The sequence below is a fragment of the Cuculus canorus genome, chromosome 7 (assembly GCF_017976375.1).
Source record: "Cuculus canorus isolate bCucCan1 chromosome 7, bCucCan1.pri, whole genome shotgun sequence".
NCBI lineage: Eukaryota > Metazoa > Chordata > Aves > Cuculiformes > Cuculidae > Cuculus > Cuculus canorus.
The window spans coordinates 26,839,748-26,856,373 of NC_071407.1; the positions used below are offsets into that span (position 1 = coordinate 26,839,748).

The window sequence follows — 16,626 nt, forward strand, 5'->3', positions numbered from 1 at the left end:
GAAAGGCTGTTTTGTGATAAATGGCAGCTGACTGATAAGCTATGCTAAGCCATCCTTTTCTTTTTTTTTCGGGAGGGGGCACAATGTTGGCTTCTTTTTCCCTAGTTGTTTCCTTTTTCCTCTCATTGTTTCTGACCAAACATAAAGAACATAACTGGGGAGCAGATACTGTGCTGAAACATGGGCTTGTAACTCTGCTAATTGAGACTGGTCCAATGGCTGTGTACTGGGCTGGGCGCTGTATGGGAACTGCAGTTCTCTCTGATTTCCTCTGCAGCCTCGAACAAATCACAAACCTTGCCCAGTTCCCGGTCTTCTTAATCTCTTCTAGGTTAAAACTTTTGAGGAGGAGGGAAGGGAGGTTGTATGCTAAAACACTTTTTGATTGTCATTAGAAATTGTAGGTATGTAAACAACTTGCATGTAAATAATGCTGATTGAAATCAGTCTTGCTGTCTTCTCAGAGCAGATGAGAACAGTAATGAATTCAGCTAGTTTGCATTTATAGCTTGCTCTTAACCGTAGCAGCTCATCACATGCTGCAGTAACCCCAGGACTGAGTAAACACTTTCACGCTTAGTTCTCCGGAGCTTCCTGCTTCTGAGACTGCATTGCCAGCAGGACGTGCCCTAATTAATTTAGAACTCATTGCAGTCACTGTGGTCTAAGCATGCAGAGGCATTGTATGTAGGCTGGACTCGGCCCTTGTAACATGGGATCTGTTCCACAGCCTTCCCGTGAAACGTCAAGCCTGTCAATGCTCTGTGGTGGAAACTGCTGCAAAGATCTCAGAGGTAGTTTATCTTGAATGTGTACATCCACAGGCAGAAAACTGAGGAAGAGGTGTCAGTATCAAGGAGCAGCAATAATAGTCAATGCAGTCTAAATATGAATACTAATATAATTTCTCAAAAACTTCTCTGAACATTGGTCAGGAGAATGCCAGAATGCTAGATCAGGACTAACTAATTTTCAGGAACACTGATATGAATTTTTCTTCACCTCTTTTCCACGTAACCAATATCCAACACTGAAAAAGACAATCCTGTTCCCTGCCCGTGGAATGGACCTTAGAGGTCCCTTCCAACCCAAACCATTCTATGATTCTGTGAAATCCAGAGGTCTTTTAGGTTAAGATTTCTGTGCTGTGAAGGTATGTCCGTGAAAAGACATGGCACAAAAGAAGTGACACTTGAAGGAATTCTGCCTTTGGACAGAGGATAAATTGCAGCTCACCCTCATGTAGCTGCCATGGAATAATTCAGTAAAACAATAGAAGAGGTACTTATGCTTGCAACTACTTAGTCAATCAGATGGCACAAAAGCAAACTGATTAGATGAGTCACCGACTGTGCAGATGCACTGGAATAGAGTAGGATGTGATTTTATTTTTAAATTAAGAACATTTCAATAAATATGTGCAAACCTAAGGTCATAAATAATAACCTCTGTTTCAGATGTGCTGGGCATCAGCTTTCCATGTGAATGTTTATCAGACAGTGGATAGTTCTCAAAGTACTTGTTTCCTAAACTTGAGTAAACACTCAGGTTGCTCTTGCTGTGCTGTGGGTTTCTAAGAGACGTGTCCTCTGAAATCCAGGCAAGCAGAGGACATGGTAACACACTTGCCTGTAATAGCAGTGCTGGGTTTCTCTATGCCACGTGCTGCTATACGGTCTAGTACACTAATAAAAACCTGTCCTAAGGAGATGGACACCTAAATCCTGAGTTGCAAAGGTGGTCCTAGTTTTAGGTGTCTGAAATAAACAGTAACATTCATGCAGGTAACCTAATCTGCAGATATGATACTTCACTATGGTTTGGATTGTAAGGGTTCTCGGACTGGATGGATAAAGTGAGTTGCTTTTTGTAGCTTACTGTTGTTTCTAGACGCCTTGATTTAAGAACATCCTAATTAATCCGCATCTTAAATCAAAACCAGACTGATGCACAAGAACCGTAGAAAGCTCAGCAGTGGAGGCATTCTCTGTTGGAGATTCTGATGTCTATAATATAATGTAAAGATAAATAATAGCCTAGAGATACAGAAAAAGGAAACCAGGGCTTCTGCATTGTTTGGAGAAAATAACATGCCAGCTGGCTAAGAGGAGAAACAAAACCAGATAGTTTTTTTTGGTTTTTTTTTTTGTAAAGAATTTAAGAGTTTGAGGTTTTCTTATTGTTTTTATCACTCAATTCTTTTATTGCCATAAAATCTTGCTGTATGCCTTCTGATTAAATGTCCTTTTGTTCTCTTGAACTAGAGGGTGGATTGGTGGGTGAGCTGGAGTTCAGTTGCTGGGTTGGTTTTTAACTGAATTACAAAGCTGCTCTTATCCAGGGATTTGCAGAGCTATTTTGCAGATCCATAAACTGGGTCCTTAATATGTCATAGCCACTCAGCATGCCCTCCAGCATATCAGAGGGAAAACGGGAATGGGTTTTATTTCATAAAAGCTAGCATAAAAGAGGTCAAAAAAAAAAGCAAGAGAATATTGCAGTTGCAGATGGTAACTAAAAAGGCTGTTTGATGTGCATAAGGTGCAGGACTGGGTGCTTGAACCCCATGAGTCACTGTGAAACTGTTTGGTTTGGTTTGGCTGGTTTGTTGATGTTTTTAGAGTAAATATTTGCTTGAGTACCTGTAGTAATTAACAGTGGCCTGTACTCAGACTCAGAATTCATCTGTCATTGTGTCCAATAAACAAATATTTGTTGCTTTGTCTACAATGTTTTGTTGCAGGCAGGTGAAATGCAAACACAACAATGCACTTCACAAATCCAAACCAGATCAGGTGTACGACATTATGCTTTTCAGTGTGTGGTAATTCAGATGTTCTGCCTGGAAAAAATTACGTTATTGAAACCAAGCAAAAGAACAAAATAATGTTTATGCAGACAACATTGTGTGCTCTTTTAAAGGCACAAATGACAATGATGGCTAGAGAGTATTCTCCAAAACAAATGTGTGATTTGTTTTAAGATTCACAGTTCACCACCATCACATTGAGTTGTGTCACGCACGTACTTCTGAGAAAGAAAGTTTCTCTTAAAATATTGGTCCACGTGATTATTTTAAAAACAATTCTTTTTATTTTTTTTTTGGTACAGGAAGGAAGAAAGAGTAACGGTACAGGTCTTGTAGTAGAAAATCTTTACCTCCCAAGATATTACAGAATACATAATCTTGAATATATTAAATGTGCATAGATAAACAATATATCTTAAACTGTTATTTCATAGGAATTTTCTTATAGTACACTGCTCCTTACTTATTATTTTAGCTTGTTGCTTTTCCAGATGCTTCCAAACTGAATGGTTGGAAAACTTCATTATGTTGTATGAATGTGATAACATGTTTTCCCCAAACGTGGGACAACCCGTGTGCCTGTGCGTATTCACAAACATCCTCTGTGCACGTGTATGTTGAAACAGCTGGGTGAGATGAGCCTTTTTGGTTTGGAGGCAGGTGTGCGTTGATGTTCTGTGGTGCCCTTTTGGCCTGCTATTGCCCTCCTCTGCTTACACAGTCAAGCTGGGCAACTGTTTTAAAAAGGCTACGTGAAATAGTGTTGTCTGTGATCAGAACAAACATGCCTGCTTTCTTCAAAAGTTGCTTAACAGGGATAGCTCTTCGAGATATTTCCTGCCTGATATATTTAATAGCTTTTTTATTTTAAATACGTGATTCTTCAGAGGTTTTCAGGACAATTCAGGATGAAGGCTTGAGCAACCCAGTGTAAATTCAGTGTTTGAACCAGCTTTGAGTGGGATGCTGGACTAGACAGCCTCTCAAGGTCCTTTCAGGTTTTGATAATTATCTGATTTTGTTTTCTGTGGCTTAGGATAAGAAATAGGTGATTATTTCCCAGTGTCTTTTACAGACCTCTGATGCATACTTCTGCATTTTAGAGAGCTTTTAACTGTGCCTAAGTTTTTTGAAAGTCTGGGATGCACAACTCTGACTTGTTAGAGCTTTGGTGAAAATGAAAATCAAACGTATGAAACAAAAGATGCAGAATGGGTCAGGAGTTCTTGGTTTGTTTCCTAGCTCTGCTGTAAACACTGTGTTCCATGACCACTGAATCATTGAGTTTCTCTGGGGCTTACTTACTTTTTGATTTAGATGACTTTTTTTTTTTTTAAGACGAGGTCTGTCACGGTGCACTTCCCTGAAGAAAGGAAGGGGGAAATTCACTTTTTGTTGTGATTCACTGTTACTTGTGCTGGAGATTGCAGGAGTCCCTCCACGTCACAGCTGTGCTTGGGGTGGTCTGGGCAGGAGTTTGGCTGGATGCTCCTGTTCAAAACTGATCCTGTTTGAGCAAAGAAAAAACTTTCACTGAACTATTTTTCCAAGATAGGCTAAACTTCCCCACCTCGAATTGTGGTGTTTGCTGTCTTGCATGTTATCCAGACTTTGATTTTTCTATTTCAGATGGCAACATTTTTCAATAGGATCCAGTTTTGAGTTTGTAGAGATACAGGTGTCTGCAAAAGATATGTTCAGAGATGAAATTCTGACTTTTGAAGGCTTTTCGTAGAACTAAGGGCAAAATGAAGATGGGCAAAGCAGGAAAATGCGGCTACTTAAATTCATATATCTCTAAATGGCCTTTGACTGATGGTGATATATATGTATATATAGTGTTGTTTCCTGTCCCTTCCTAGCCATGTATTAGTGAATGAGGCCTAGATGCTGTGATAATATGGAGAATATCATTAAAGATTTTCTGCAGCAGTGAATATCTGGCTAACTTGCATCCAGTGGAATAAAATTGTCTGTAGTGCTTTCTATACTGCAGTTTGCCTTCTCTAGTGAAATTAAAACAAGCGGAGCATGTTAACTACCATCAACGATGTCTTATAAATACTGCTTCAGTATGAAAGTTTAGATCACAGCAAATAAACCGAGAGAATATTCTGACTATGGCAAGCAGCAGATCTCAAAATGTTTCATATCATTAGAAAGATTTAAGATAATTAACTGATGTGCTAAAGCCTTTAATATACCACATTTACTGCTGGGATTAAATGTATGTCTTAGCCCAACCAACTGACGTGTTCATAAACAAGCCGGATTGCAGATATGTAACCATGTGCACACATACACACGACTAAAATTTGGTTAAAAACCAACTGAATGATAGGATTAGACTTCTTCAGCATGGAGAACAGAAGGATCCAGTGAGACCTTAGAGCAGCCTTCCAGTGCTTAGAGGCTTACAGGAAGGCTGCGAAGGGGCTTTTTTCAGGGAGCACAGGGATAGGATGAGAGGGAATGGTTTTCAACTGAAAGAAGGAGGAAAAAATGTTTTCCTGTGAGGGTGGTGAGGCACTGGCACAGATTGCCCAGGGAAGTTGTGGCTGCCCCATCCCTGGAGTTGTTCAGGGCCAAGCCGGATGAGGTTTTGAGCAACCTGATCCAGTGGAAGGTGTCCCCCTCCAAGGCAGGGAGGTTGGAACTGGATGGGGTTTGAGGTCCCTTCCAACCCAAACCATTCTATGATTATCAGTTTTGTCTTTAATTTATCAAGCACAAATCTTGCAAATAGCTGTCATACGTTACTACTGGTGGCACTTGCATGGCTCCATAAACAGTCACACATAGACATGAGCACTCACCAGTCTGGATATTCACGCTGCTGGAAACAACCAATATGTAATATTAGCTGTAACATCTGTTCTTGTGAAACTGTTGTGCAACAGTGTTTGTGTATGTATAGATTTCTGTACACCATAATTATATAAGAAGACGACTAAATAGTAAAGTGTAAACAAATGAAGTGCAGCTTGCCAAATAAGACATCTCAGTTTGGGAATGGGATGGAGAAGTGCGTATGTGTGTGTCTTCTCAACAAGGTGGAAGCAATGAAATTAAAGGCTGAGGAGAGGAATAAGATTCTTCTGTGGGTCTGTAGGAAAATAAATAGGGATGGTATTTTTTTTTTTTAATTCATTGATACATCTTATTAATATGATACTAAAAGCTGAGGTGTTTGAAATGACTGTGTATGTAGTTATTAAATTATCAGTCTTTTTAATTTTAAATTATTTATTAAAGGCTATGTTTGAGGACAACTCAGTAATGGGAAGCCTATATAAGTAATCTACTACAGTTTGTGAACCTCTACGCAGCATTGTGGGGTTTTTTTCTTGAAACTGGGGGCTCAAAATGTCCTAGGACTGAATCTTGATTTCCTGCATTTTGTGAAGTGCTTTACATAGCTCTAGTGCTAAGCAAATTATATCAAATATAGCTCATAGCAATATGGAGAATATTGAGATCTACTGTGTGAGACGTATAACTGTTCTTGGTTTTAGGGCAGATTCTGTCCTGGATTTTGCTATACTCTGATTTTTAGGACTGCTCAGAATGCTAAAGCCTCAACTCTTGAAAGCTCTTGCTATGTACAGTGTGTCCCAGATGTGAAAAACTGATAAAATTACTGATCTTCAGATTTCTGCTGGCATTTCAAGGAATGTTCAGAGTACGCAGCTTTTGCAATAATGCTGTACCCTGAATTGCTTCCTGATTTGGTCCCAGTTTATTCATCTGTCTAATTCTGTGAAGAGATGGGAGGGTCCTGTACTGTGTACATTATGCATCCAGTGCTGAAGAGGGAGGAAAGGGAATAGTGAAGAGGGAGTTGCTGGAGTTGTAAGGCATGCGTGGGTGGATAGAAGGTGGTGCTTCAGTTCTTAATTAAAATTCATTAAAAATTAAGCTTCACCCTGAGAGAGATGTGATGAGTCCTTTCTGAGTTTGAAAATAGGGCAGCAAAAACTTGCATGCAAAAGCAACTCTTTGTAGGACTGAAGTTTCTCCAATTTTGTTCAAAATGTCATGAACATGGCTGCAGCTGTGAGAAGGCTGAATTTCAGCCAACATTTTATAAATGTACAAGCTTTCAGCTGTTTGCCTGGTTGGTTGTTCTCCACAGAAATCTTACATCTGCTTAACAATGCTGTGGTGAAGTGTGAGCCGTGGATGGTCTCCAGTTATTCCATTGCATTGCTGCCAGTGGAAGGGCACTGCAGGTTCACAACTGAAAAGTGCTTTATGAAGTGGTATTTCTGAGACCCATGGTCTCATGATGCATGTGCAGTTGTGTTGGCATTGAAAAATACAGTATCAGTCAACTGTTTATTTCCTGAAACAATCATTAGCAACACTAATTGGCTGTGTTTTAAGTTATAGATGTGAAGATGTTTAGAATGTTTCTCAGAACATCCCAAATATTAGCAATACTCAGATATTGATCTAAGTAGCTGTGGTGTATGCAACATGGACAGGCAGATCTGTAGGCTTTTCTGATACCTGCCGAGACCTTAAACAGCCACAAAGGATATCTGAAAATCCTGGTTTTCTTTCATACTGGCTTTTGGTGATTGTGTAAATTTTTCACTTTTAAGTAGTCAGTTTGGGGGTGATTTAGATCCTGGTGCTCAAAGGCCATTTCCTTCTGATTTGAGCTTCGATATGCTACTAAAACGTGTAGAGATTTTCTTTAATATCCATATCTCATTGTTTACTCGTGGAGAGTCTGCTAGCCTTATCATTCAGTGTATGGCACAGCATTCTACTCCTTTTGTGTTTCATACTGATTTCCAACTGCTCATCTGCTTTGACAGGATTTGCAGATACTGATGTACTCTGTGTCTTGTTTTACTATTGAGTTGCCACCTCAAACAAACTCTGCATGCAGTGTATGAGCAAGAGGGGAAGGTTGGATAATAAAGACTCAAGATGATCATTTTGTCTTTGAAGTCCTTGTCATCTAGTAGGAAGAGAATTAGCTACCAGGAACTATCATCTTGGATGTTTGACAGTACTAAGGCAATAGCATGAGAAAATACATAAATCTACTGAATAACCATGAAACGTACTCAACTGGGGAAAATAGAAAGAAGATAGAGTAGCTGGCAAATGGAGAGATGCAAGCTGCCAAAAGGGATGTGAAACATTAATTTTACCATCTCAGGATTGATTTTTTTTTTCTTTAAAAGATGTGTATTTATTTTTAGAGCTACCAGATACCAGTCACATTGCTCATGCAAACTAGATGATCCGAAAATTTTTCTAGCTTTCTCCGACTTCCAGTGCCCCGCAGTGACTGTTGCAGCAAAAATGAGATCTGCTTGGAAGAAAGAAATTCCGACTATATCCTTCTCCTTGTTATGAATATGTCTGTCTTATACATGCTAGTGGCTGTTCAAGGAGGCTGGCACGGGATCTGTTTAAACAACTTTTGCACTAATGAAGCTTTATCCTGTGCAGAAGATGGCTTGTCCAATCCAAGACACTATTGAAGCCAAAAATTTTCACTTGCTATGTGCCAGAGAACTTCTGATTGTGTACTTTGATTCTTTGTACCCCCCAAGTATCCCAACCATCACACATCATCTGCTGTTTCAATGCAATAACTGCTCCTTTAAAAAAAAAAAAAAAATGAATAAAATCCCAGGCTCAAAATGAGCTGCTTTGTAACTTCAGTCGGAATGAGTACTTTTACCACTTTTATCAAGCGTGCTGGGCTGACCCTTGCTGTATGCCAGGTGCCCACCGAGCCTCTCCATCGCTCACCCTCTCCATCACAACAGGAAGTAGCAAATGTAACACCAGACTTGTGGGTCAAAATAAGGACGGGGAGAGATCATTCACCGGTTACCATCATGGGCAAACCAGACTCCACTTAGGGGAAATTTAAATGAATTTATTATTAATCAAAATCAGAGTAGTGTAATGAGAGAAAAACAAATCTTAGAACCCCTCCTACCTTTGCCTTCTTCCTGGCCTTGACTTTATGTCCAATTTCTCTACCTCTTCCATCTGAGCAGTGCAGGGGAACAAGGAATGAGGGTTATGGTCAGTTCATCAAAGTTTGTCTCTGCTGTTCTTTTCTCCTCTGGAGAAGGATTCGTGTTTCTTTCCTGAAGGGTCCTGTTATCTGTTTGTGTGAGCAGTTTTTTGGGGGGCATCCTGAATTTTCATCTTTTTGTTTAAGCTGCTTTCCTTGCTTACCTTCCCCTTCCTCCAATGTTATGTTACCTTTAAAATCTGCATATGGCATAAAAGTTTTGAGAAATTATGCAGAGACAGCTGACCTTTTTCCTCCCCTTCTTCCTTTCTTTTTTTTCCCTGGTGCTGTCATTCCATACCCATTCCTATTATCTTTGAGAATTATTTTAAAAAACCAAACAATATGTCTGAGGACACAAAAGATTAAGGATTCATTGGAAAATGAGAGAGAAATACTGTAATAAGTAAGTATTTGCATCTGGACTTCTTTCTACAAACTTGAGATGGGATGCTGTTAGAGGAACTGATTAGCGAGTTCATCTCGTGTTAACTTAGGACAATAGTTTCTGTTGGAACTAGAGTATTTGTTTTATCAGCTGATTTTTCCTCATTTCCAAGAGTAGCAGTTGTGCTCTCCAGAGGGGATATTACTAGGATTTTTGCTACTGCTGCCAAAAATCATCTGACACAAAATTGCTGTCTGAGTCAGCTTTGTAACATGACAAAGTTGGAGACAGCTGCAGCAATGATATGCTAGCTGGCTACTGGGCAGCTTCCAAGTAGACAATAAATCTCCTACTAGTTATAAAATATCATTAAAAACAGTGTAATACAACAGATAATTGTGAAATATTGTGCTTATTTTTCTAGTTGGCAAGTCGAAAGTTGTGTACGGGGTTGGAGTTAGAACAGTTATTCAATAGTGGCTCTGTATGTTGTACATATTAGCATTAAAGAATAAGAAACCATCGAAAGAGGTTGATGCGCTTTTTCTGTGATCTTTTATTACTCATTTAGCTGTTAATTGCTCGTATTTCGGTGTTAACGTCTGTTGCTTCTGTATATGTTTTTCTGCAACGTGGTGGCACTAGAGTAGGTGGACATGGTGCATTTTCCAGTGGAAAGGTTCTAAAATGGAATTGCCGTTGAAAGTATTCAGTGTTGCATTTCCCGAACTGAATTTCTGTCTTGTAGTTCTATGAACATTATTAATGCTGCGGTTTGTGAGTTAAGCACCTAGTTTAATCAGCTTTTTCATTACTGTACTGATATCTTCAGTCAACCAGAGCCTGCAGTCCTACTTTTTATGTCTAATTGTGTTCCATTTCTGTGCATCAGCCTACATTTAATTTGCACGGAAGTGCAAAGGAAGTTGTCAGTGCTATCTCGCAGCTACTCTCCTCCTCTTTACTTTAGCTCTGTCAGATGCCAACATTGCTGATTTGTTGAACCTCAAGCTGTTTTATTTAGCAGTGGAAAGCTGACTGCTTTGCAGCCATCAGACTGGTACAGTGAGACACAAAGTGCTTGTGATATTGCCCAAATTTCTCATGGGTAAAGGTAGGAGATATCATTTCAATTACAAATACATGCTGAATTAATCTGAGAAACAGAACAAGGATGTAAATTCCACATGTGAAATCTCATTTTCTGTGCTAGCTAATGCTGGTAGATGCCTAGGTTAACATGTATTTGATTCAGGAGTGTGGGAAAGCTAAGGAATGCTTTTTTTTTTGTTTTCTACTTCAAGGCTAATTACTTACAAAGACATTTCTGCTGAAAGATGCTTGCTACAATTGTGCTTAGTCTGTATTATCTAAACCAGTTAACCAGAGAGAACTGAACGGTGAGACTACATCGTAATGCCTCTCAGAGCAAGAAGCTTCTACAGATGTTTCTTTCTTCTTTACTAATAAGAAATAGAGGAAAATAGTGAATTTCATAAAATATTGCAGCAATACAAATTTTCAATGTTACTTTAACATAGATTTTATCCTTTTTGACCTGCAGGTAGTAGTCACTTTGTTCTGTTATGCTATGTACATTAAGTGTGAATGAAGATTGAGGTTTCTGTAGCATTGGAATTTATACTGCTAGAAGCCCACTCTACATACCTTGGTTTTTATAACACTGGAGGGAAAAACTGGCTATTACACTTATTTTCCCTCAATTACACTGCTTTATTTGGTACAGAAAATTAGAAGAACTGGCTTTTTTAAGCTTTAATTAAAACAATGCATAATAGTTTTCCTTAAAAAAAATTAAAAAAATGGAGAGAGGCAAGGCATAAGACCTACAAAATTTATTTAGTCAATGATGACTGGAAAATTAACCAGAATGTTTTTAAGAACTTTGAAATTCTAGTTAGTATTAGTTCTCAGGGGTGTTGTTTTCTTCATGCACTTCAGTGGAGTTAAATAACTTCTGGGATGCTTTTAATCATAGCTTTCATAGCTATTTTGTTGATTCGTGCACTGTAAAGCCTGACTGGGTTATCTAAAACCAAAAAATTGTAACTCATACCAAAACAAGCAGATTGTACTACAAGAAGCCGAGAGAGAATATATTTACTGCATTAGCATTTTGCGTGCCTGCAGTAGTACTTCTGTTGCTTAGAACTGATTGAGGATGAGAGGTGACGATTCCCACAAATAACCATCATCTCAATATGCTCCAGCAGGTAGAATTGGTGGCGAGACGCAATGCTAACAGCAGATCAGTGTCCCATGCTCTTATACCATGGGTGCCTGGACTGAAATGTGAGTTCTGTAGCTGCTTGAATGGTAATCAGAACTATGTGGCAGTGGATGGGGTTTTTTTTGCCTATATGTGTGTATACAATATTGTTAGATATGTGCATCTAATAAGTAAGGAATTATTAGAAAAGGAGTAGATTGTAGCATGTTACCAGTCTTTTTTTTTCTTTTTTTTTTTTTTTTTTTTAAGCAGACTCTAAGGCTTTAGTATTTTGTGTGCTTCTCATGTTTAGGTCTCAGAAAAAGCTAGTGGAACTTGAAAGATGCAGAGAAGAGTGACAATAATGACCTATTAGTTTACTAGCTTGTTGGAAGATTGAATTAAATTTCCTCTCTTGATGATTGTAGCAGGATATAGCTGCTGTAGAAATTACCAAATGCGGTAGGCAAATAAGCTAGCTTTCTTTTTGGTAGCTAGCTTTTGTATTCATTGTTCGTGATGCTTTATAATCTTCTCAGTAGCGTTATATAAAAGAGCTGTGTGCATGTTTCTCTCGCCTGCCAGTCAGCCGTGCTGTAAACCACCTGCGCTCGAAGAAGGAAATAATATATTAGCTTTTAATATAGCATTAAAATTAATGAATTAAACACACTGCAATGGGAAATGCATATTTTAACTAATAATTATGTCTCCTGAAAATTGCTTATTGAGCACCGAGTCGATAAGATAGGACTTCTGTGCTACTCTACTCAGGGTGAGTATACTGACAGCTTATAAATTTAGAACTCCGGAGTGCACTGGATGTAGAGAGCATGCTTCCAAATGTGACTTTACAGACTGCTGTGGCTTGTGGAAACTGAAGTGACAAACAGGAGCTCTGACCGAATATTGTCCCAAGATAGATTTTGGAGTGCTTTATACTGTACTTCTACAAGAACATCTTTCCTTATGGTTGCAAAAGCCATGTCATTTCTTCCCTTTGTGCCTTTGTTCACAGTTAGCAAGACTGTATGTATGTTGGTTTATTGCACTGAGGCTCTGTGCTCTCTGATACTAAGAAGCCAAGCCAAGAAGTTTCAACTGTTCTAAACTCCTTCTGTACCGGCGCAATAGTCTCAGTTGCAGAGAGTTTAGCAGAAAAATCTGTCTCTGTTATTACCCAACAACTTAGATTTCAATTACAGATATTGAACTCAGTTTTGTTTCTGTTAAATCCAAGAGTAGAGGGAGATGAAACTAAATCTGATTTGAATGGGAGTCGGGGCCAAAGATTTAGGAAATATAAATTTTACATTAATTTTTGAAATATCACAAAATAATTATATTTTATATATATATATAATATATATAATTATATCACATCATCACAGATGATGTGATACTAAATATGATACCCTTGAAATCTGTAGTAAAACTCAGACCTAACCCCAGTTGTCTTGGTTGAAGTCTAATTTCTGAAACTGTAGTAGCCAGCATGAGGACCTCGTCATCTGGCTCGCTCTTACTACACTTTACTGACACTTTATGTTCAGGAACTCGGGATTTAAATTCTAAGGCTATGTGTGATTTACTTAATTACTTGCATTAGAAAAAGGCTAGCCTGTAGAGTTGAGCCGTTTATTATTGTGCATTCGTAGTAGGGTCACGGGAATGTGTGCAGCGTGTGTACTTCTCAGGATGCCATGTCAGAAACAGATGGAAAACGTTCTCCTTACCCGAGAAAGAGAACAAGAGAAATCTTGTGAGGTAGGCCACAAGGAACAGAGCAGTTAGAATGAAGGAACAGTCGCAAAGACACTTCACCTTCTCATACCTATCCCCTTTCTGTTCTGGAAGACTGAATTATAAGAATCAAGGTTAGGAAATGAGATTAAATTTATATATTAAAAATGTAGGATATATGAATTTCTTTATGAAAGGAAATGCTGAGAGTAACAGTAATGTTTCATAGCCTGACTTTGCATGGCCGCATTACAAGGATGTCAGAATGATAAATGTAATAGTGAATAAATTTTAGATTGTGTGCCTTGGAAATCTGCACATGCTTAAGGTTAAAATTGCATTTATTCCCTTCATTTCTCTTCAGTGCATTATTTGACCTATTTCAGTTCCTTGGTGGAAGGGCATCACACTGCCAACCAAACTACTCATAGCGTCTTAATAATTAATATTTTTACATTGCAATATAAAGTGTTTCCACATATAACTAGTATAATCCTTTTATTCCGTTAGGTATCTATTTTTTTTGCCTAAAGTACCTTGCAGTGACTGTAAAAAAATGGGTTTTTTGGATGTTGAAAACGCAGTACTGGGTAATTCCTTTGTAGCCCTCCTTTATATCCTTTCCAGCCTGTCCACATCTTTTTTTTTCCAATGGTGAGGGCCAGAACTGGAGACAGTACTCCAGGTGCAGCGTGGCAAGCACTGAGTGAGATGGTGTCTCTATCTCCGCTAGTAATGGCCTTGGGCATCCAGCCCAGATCTGATTTGCCTTTGTTGCAGCAGGACACTACTGACTTACCTTCAGCTTGTTGTCCACCAGGCCCCCCAGGTACCTTTCAGGGGGGCTGCTACCCAGCCACACACATCCTGGCTTGTACGGGACTCTTGTCCCAGGTGCGGGATTCTGCACTTGTCTTTGTTAAGCTTCGTACAGTTCTTGCCCACTCTTCCAACTTTTCCAAGTCTGTCTGTAAGATGGTTCTTCCTTCTGACGCATCCACCTCTCCACCTAGGTGTCATCATGCTTTCAGTCGCACTGCCCAGGTCATTTATGATGTTGAGCAGCGTGGGGACTAGTATGGATGCTGAGGGACTCCACTTGTGCCAGGCTGCCAGCGCCTTTGGAGCGCAGCCTGTCAGCTGCCTTCCTGCCCATCTCATCCACCACCCATCCCGCTTGTGTCTGCCAGCTGGTCCAGGAAAAGGCTGTGGAAAACAGTCCCCAGCGCTTTGATGAAGTCCAGGAAAATAACATCCCCAGCTCCACACTTGCCTACCCAAGCATGTTAACTTTATTTTAGAAGAGGCAAATGAGGTTATCAGGCGTGATTTGCCCTCGGTAAATGCATGCTGGATTTTCCCGGTCACCTGCCTCACATTTTGGTTTCCCACAGTTCCTATGGGGCCTGGTTCTATTACTTCTCTAGGGAAGTGAAACTAATATATTTTCCTGGGTCTTCGTTTGGACTCTTCTTGCAGATGGGTATGACATTAACCCTCTTCCGCTTGTCAAGGACATCTCTTGATCAACAAGACTTTTGTATCTTTACAGAAATCTAGAAAATCACACAGTACTTTGTTTGCAGACGAACTTCTCTGTACTATAGAGTATATAAAGATATGCAAATACAGTTTATTACAGATCTCTGGTTGAAAAGCCCTTGGTGCTCAGTGAGGACGCTTGCCATGTCATTAATGAAGAGACCTTCATTATCAATTTTAGCATTTCTTGCCTGTAGCTGTAGCTGGAGAAGCTGAAGCCTCCTACAGCTACTAAACAGCAATATTTAGTTCTTTATGCTGTTTTGTATATGCATTGTGCTGCTTATTTACCTAGGCAAGGCACAAACTTTTGTTAAAAATAGGTGGTCCTTTCGGGAACGCCCAGGGCTTCAGGTCTGAAAGCTCAGTAAGTTGTTTGTGAAAAAGCCTGAGTCATACTCTCACGTTCATAAGAGCAAAATACATGTGTTTGCTCTGAACTGCTTGTCGTAGTTAATAGTCTGAGCAGATTTACAGCTGTGGCACTTAATAAAATCCTAATTTAGGAGTCTCTGGATAAGTTCTGAATAGCAACAATGCCCTCAGACACATGATGTCAATGTTGGGTTTGTCCTATGCCAGGACAGGAGTTGGACTTGATGATCCTCATTGACTCCCTTGTAGCTTAGGACATTCTATCATTCTGTGAACTTTCCAAATGTTTAAAAAATAATCTCTATGTAAAATTGGACTTTGCAATGAAGATTACCAAAAGCATCATCGCAATGAGTATCTTTGTATTATAACACGATGTCTATTACTTCTATTTTGTAGAGCACTTTTATTTTCTATTTCAACCTTTTGATTTTGTGAATGTTTAGGAGGAATAATTTATTAAGTCTTTAAAATACGAAGGTGAATGAGCTCTTATCACACTAGAGGGATGGTCCTAATGAGCTGTAAATGGGAAAATACTTGTTCCCAGAAGATTTTTCTTACAAGACAGTTATTCTCAGGAACGGAAGGTTGTTTCAGTGTTGATGTTTGCCCTATACCAGCTAGCTGTAATTTGCCATTACTTTACAACAGTACAGCCTACATAGCGTCTATCTGTGATACTGTTATGGTGTAAGGACAGAAAGTACTGCAGAGGCCTGAGCATTTGGAAGTCTTATTATGATTGAACATCTGCTCAAGCATTCATCAATATTAGTTTACAGTTTTTTGAAAGCATGACTCACACTATGCCCATTGCTGCTAACAGTATAAGATGTTTTTATACTAAGCGATAAAAGCCCTTTTACTCTTCTAAGAAGTAGTTTAGGCATATCCACAAAATGTTATATCTCATTTTCTTATAATTTTGGAAGGCACGTTAAGGGTATTAAAGTCAGAAAACAACCCCAAATCAGCTCCCATCCTTTATTTGGCATATATGGAACTTTTAATTTCTACTAAGGAACTGTTTCATGCATCAGTGAAGCTATTTCAGCTGTGTAGCTTTTGGTTTGGTTTTAGGTTTTTTTTTTTTCTAATGAGCTCCAAAGTATTGCCTTATCTATTCTCGGAGTCAGATATAAGGAGGCAAAAAATATTGTGAATGAGAGTGACTGTGCACTGCAACTGGTGGCTGTAAGGGGGTTAGAGAATCTCTGTCCTTGGAGGTGTAAAAGATCAGCCACAGTAATTACAGCATATTACAGGTCTTAAGTAGAAGTTAACTGTACTTCGAGCAGGAGGTCTGATGAGATATATCATTATTTATCATTTTGTGGAAAAAAAATGTGGGCAACAGTGTGGTTTGCAGAAAAATCATAAGTCGTTCATTTTCACTTTTTTTTTCTTTTCTTTTTTTACTCCTTCTATAAAACTCAAGCAGCAGTTTATGTGCCTTAAAGTTAGTTGAAGATTTCTCAGTTTTG

At 39.0% G+C, this 16,626-nt stretch overlaps 1 protein-coding gene across 3 annotated transcripts in view; it reads left to right on the forward strand.

Moving 5' to 3' along the window:
• NRG3 (neuregulin 3) overlaps window positions 1–16,626 on the forward strand; it is a 396,810-nt gene that overhangs the window by 137,862 nt on the left and 242,322 nt on the right. The window contains exon 1 of one of the 3 annotated variants that reach the window (XM_054071995.1): window positions 10,339–10,363. The exons of the other annotated variants lie outside the window; for them this stretch is intronic. Within the exon in view, the coding sequence (XP_053927970.1) occupies window positions 10,354–10,363 (10 nt within the window). The 5' untranslated portion in view covers window positions 10,339–10,353. Of the gene's footprint in view, window positions 1–10,338; window positions 10,364–16,626 lie in introns of those variants that run through there. 3 annotated transcript variants of the gene reach the window in all.